The sequence below is a fragment of the Colobus angolensis genome, unplaced genomic scaffold, assembly GCF_000951035.1.
Source record: "Colobus angolensis palliatus isolate OR3802 unplaced genomic scaffold, Cang.pa_1.0 Scaffold10, whole genome shotgun sequence".
Lineage (NCBI taxonomy): Eukaryota > Metazoa > Chordata > Mammalia > Primates > Cercopithecidae > Colobus > Colobus angolensis.
The window spans coordinates 23,464,213-23,467,738 of NW_012110919.1; the positions used below are offsets into that span (position 1 = coordinate 23,464,213).

Here is a 3,526-nt window from a genome sequence, read left to right on the forward strand (position 1 = left end):
CACGATCTTGGCTCACTGCAAGCTCCACCTCCCAGGTTCATGCCATTCTCCTGCCTCAGCCTCCCAAGTAGCTGGGATTACAGGCATGCGCCACCATGCCCAGTTAATTTTGTATTTTTAGTAGAGATGGGGTTTCTCCATATTGGTCAGGCTGGTCTCGAACTCCCAACCTCAGGTGACCCGCCCACTTCTGCCTCCCAGAGTGCTGGGATTACAGGTGTGAGCCACCATGCCCGGCCAACACTTCACTCTGTTTGTTTGTTTGCTTTTGTTTTGTTTTATTTTTGAGATGGAGTCTCTCTCTGTCGCCCAGGCTGGAGTACAGTGTGGCGAGATCTTGGCTCACTGCAAGCTCTGCCTCCCAGGTTCACGCCATTCTCCTGCCTCAGCCTCCCAAGTAGCTGGGACTACAGGCAATTGCCACCATGTCCGGCTAATTTTTTGTATTTTTAGTAGAGACTGGGTTTCACCATGTTGGCCAGGATGGTCTCAATCTCCTAACCTCATGATCTGCCTGCCTCAGCTTCCCAAAGTGTTGGGATTACAGGCGTGAGTCACTGCACCCGGCCAACACTTCATTTTACAATGAAAAATTGGAGGTGCAAGAAAGGGAGATGATATGTCTAAGGTCACAACAGGAGATAAATAACACAACTGGGTCTCCCAGGGTTGGCATGGAGTCAAGAAGAATTTCCCTTGCTGAATCAAACCAGGCAGGCATGCCAGCACTGTAAATAATATTCCTATAATCAAACCTCTGTGTGTGTGTGTGTGTGTGTGTGTGTGAGAGAGAGAGAGAGAGAGAGAGAGAGAAAGGGAGAGGAGGAAGTGATGTCAAAAGAATGGAAACTCTGTGGGAACACGTTTTTCCTTCGATTAACCTCCATAAATGCACCTAGCTAGGGCTACAGGCTTACACTGTTTATCAGGGATATATGGGGATTGTTTTTACATACTATTTTTTTTTTTGAGACAGGGTCTGTCTCTGTCACCCAGGCTGGGGTACAGTGGCTCAAGTGATCCTCCTGCTGCAGCCCCCCAAGTTGCTAGGACTCCAGGAATGCGCTACAATGCCTGGCTATTTTTTTTGGTATCTTTCGTAGAGATGGGCTTTCACCACTTTGCCCAGACTGGCCTCGAATTCCTGGGCGTAAGCAATCTGCCCCCCTCAGCCTCCCTAACTGCTGGGATTACAGGTAGAAGTCACCACACCTGGCTTAGCATACTATTATTGACTATCAGCTCTGTAAAAAACTTACCAGTGGAGATGTGCTCTGTCCACTCTGGGTGTGTTTCATCCTCAGTTCTGTGTACAAATACCAGATGTAATTGATGGTGTAGAGAAATGAGGAAATGTAGAATATCTAGGTTAAAATCAAAACAACCCATCATAACTATCTCACTCTGACACTGTGAAGTTCTTTCAACATACTCCATTATTTTCTATTATGGGAATCCTACCTACTAGTCTATTAGTAATGTACCATCTAGTGTCTGTACCAGGCAAAACCATACCAAGTCTGAAATTCTTTTTTGTGTGTATGTGACACAGTTTTCACTCTTGTTACCTAGGCTGAGTGCAGTGGCACAATCTCGGCTCACGGTAACCTCTGCCTCCCAGGTTCAAGCGGTTCTCCTGCCTCAGCCTCCCGAGTAGCTGGGATTACAGGCACATGTCACTATGCCCTGCTAAATTTTATTGTATTTTTGGTAGAGATGGGGTTTCACCATGTTGGTCAGGCTGGTCTAGAACTCCTGACCTCATGTGATCCACTCGCCTTGGCTTCCCTAAGTGCTGGGATTACAGGTGTGAGCCATCGCATCTGGTCCCAAGTCTGAAATTCTAACAGGCCTACCTAAAACATGCCCTGCTTTCTTATTTTATCCTTTGGACTGTTCAGAAGAACCACAGCATTATCCACCTCTACCTGCCCAACAGTCCCACTTTTATGAAGATATCATATAATCTTTTTCTATTTTATTTTTTAATTGAAAAGACAGTAAGAATTTCTACTTCTTTTTTTTTTTTTTTTTTGAGATGGAATAGTCTCACTCTTATCCAGGCTGGAGTGCAGTAAGCACAATCTCGGCTCACTGCAAGCTCTGCCTCCTGGGTTCACGCCATTCTCCTGCCTCAGCCTCCCGAGTAGCTGGGACTACAGGCGCCCGCCACCTCGCCCGGCTAGTTTTTTGTATTTTTTAGTAGAGACGGGGTTTCACCGTGTTAGCCAGGATGGTCTTGATCTCCTGACCTCGTGATCCGCCCGTCTCGGCCTCCCAAAGTGCTGGGATTACAGGCTTGAGCCACCGCGCCCGGCCAAGAATTTCTACTTCTAATAATGACAGGCTAAGCTATTTGAATCAACTTTCCATTCAAAAGAACTAAATATGATGAATAAGATTTTTTTTTAAAATCCTTAAAAGAACCTAAGAACTGAGATGATATCAAGGAACTAGTAGGATAAAATCTAAGGCAAGGAATTTCTACTTCCAGCTTTGATGAGATAACAGGAATAGAATTTACCCTCCAGCAATATATTTCATATATTTCAAAATAAAATATATGAAAACATCCAGTTTTCAAACAGTAGGCAACAAGCAGAAGAGAACAGCAATCCCTGAAAAGCAAGGTGAGTCCATCAAGCGCCCCAGCTCACCAGCTGGTAAGAGTGAGTACAGGAGGGCTAGGCATGGTAGCTCACCCTGTAATCTCAGCACTTTGTGAGGCTGAGGTGGGCGGATCACGAGGTCGAGATCAAGACCATCCTGGCCAACATGGTGAAAACCCATCTCTACTATAAATACAAAAATTAGCTGGGCGTGGTGGTGCATGCCTGTAGTCTCAGCTATTTGGGAGACTGAGGCAGGAGAATCACTTGAACCCAGGAGGCAGATATCGCACCACTGCACTCCAGCCTGGCGACAGAGCGAGACTCCATAAAGAAAAGAAAAAAGAAAAAGAAAGAAAAGAAAAAGAGTGAGTACAGGAGGGGGAATCCAAACAGACCACTGTCTTGGTGAGTTGAGAAGACAAAATTTAGAGTTTGGGAGGCCAAGGCAGCTAAAATTTGTCAAGTACAGTATCAGAGCAGGGGAAGCTATATAGTGAGACGATTCTCAGGAGAGCTGCAGAGGTCACCCCAAGTCTTTGGTTAAGTATTAATCAAAGTATATGGGAGAGAAAACCATGAAAACCAGAGAAAGAATCATCAGAAACGAGTAGATGGGACAATCCCTAAAGCTCACACAGGGCCAGGAATAGTTTGTTTGCTTTCTCATCAACCAGAGTGGAAAAATACACAGGGCATAATCATAAGAATAATATTGCTTCTGTAATGGGACCAAATTAGCCATACATAAAAAGCTGCCCTCACAATGCTTAAAAGCAAGCCTTCTAATTAGCGGGGCATGGTGGTGCACGCCTGTAATCCCAGCTACTCTGGAGGCTGAGGCAGGCAAATCACTTGAGCCCTGGAGGTTGCAGTGAGACAAGATTGCACCACTGTGCTCCAGCCTGGACGACAGA

General features: G+C 45.7%; 1 protein-coding gene across 1 annotated transcript in view; it reads right to left on the reverse strand.

Annotated features, from left to right (window-relative positions):
* TMEM116 (transmembrane protein 116) overlaps positions 1–3,526 on the reverse strand; it is a 44,008-nt gene that overhangs the window by 11,706 nt on the left and 28,776 nt on the right. Inside the window, exon 2 of the mRNA XM_011936696.1 lies at positions 1,260–1,364. Within this exon, the coding sequence (XP_011792086.1) occupies positions 1,260–1,298 (39 nt within the window). The 5' untranslated portion in view covers positions 1,299–1,364. The remainder of the gene's footprint in view (positions 1–1,259; positions 1,365–3,526) is intronic.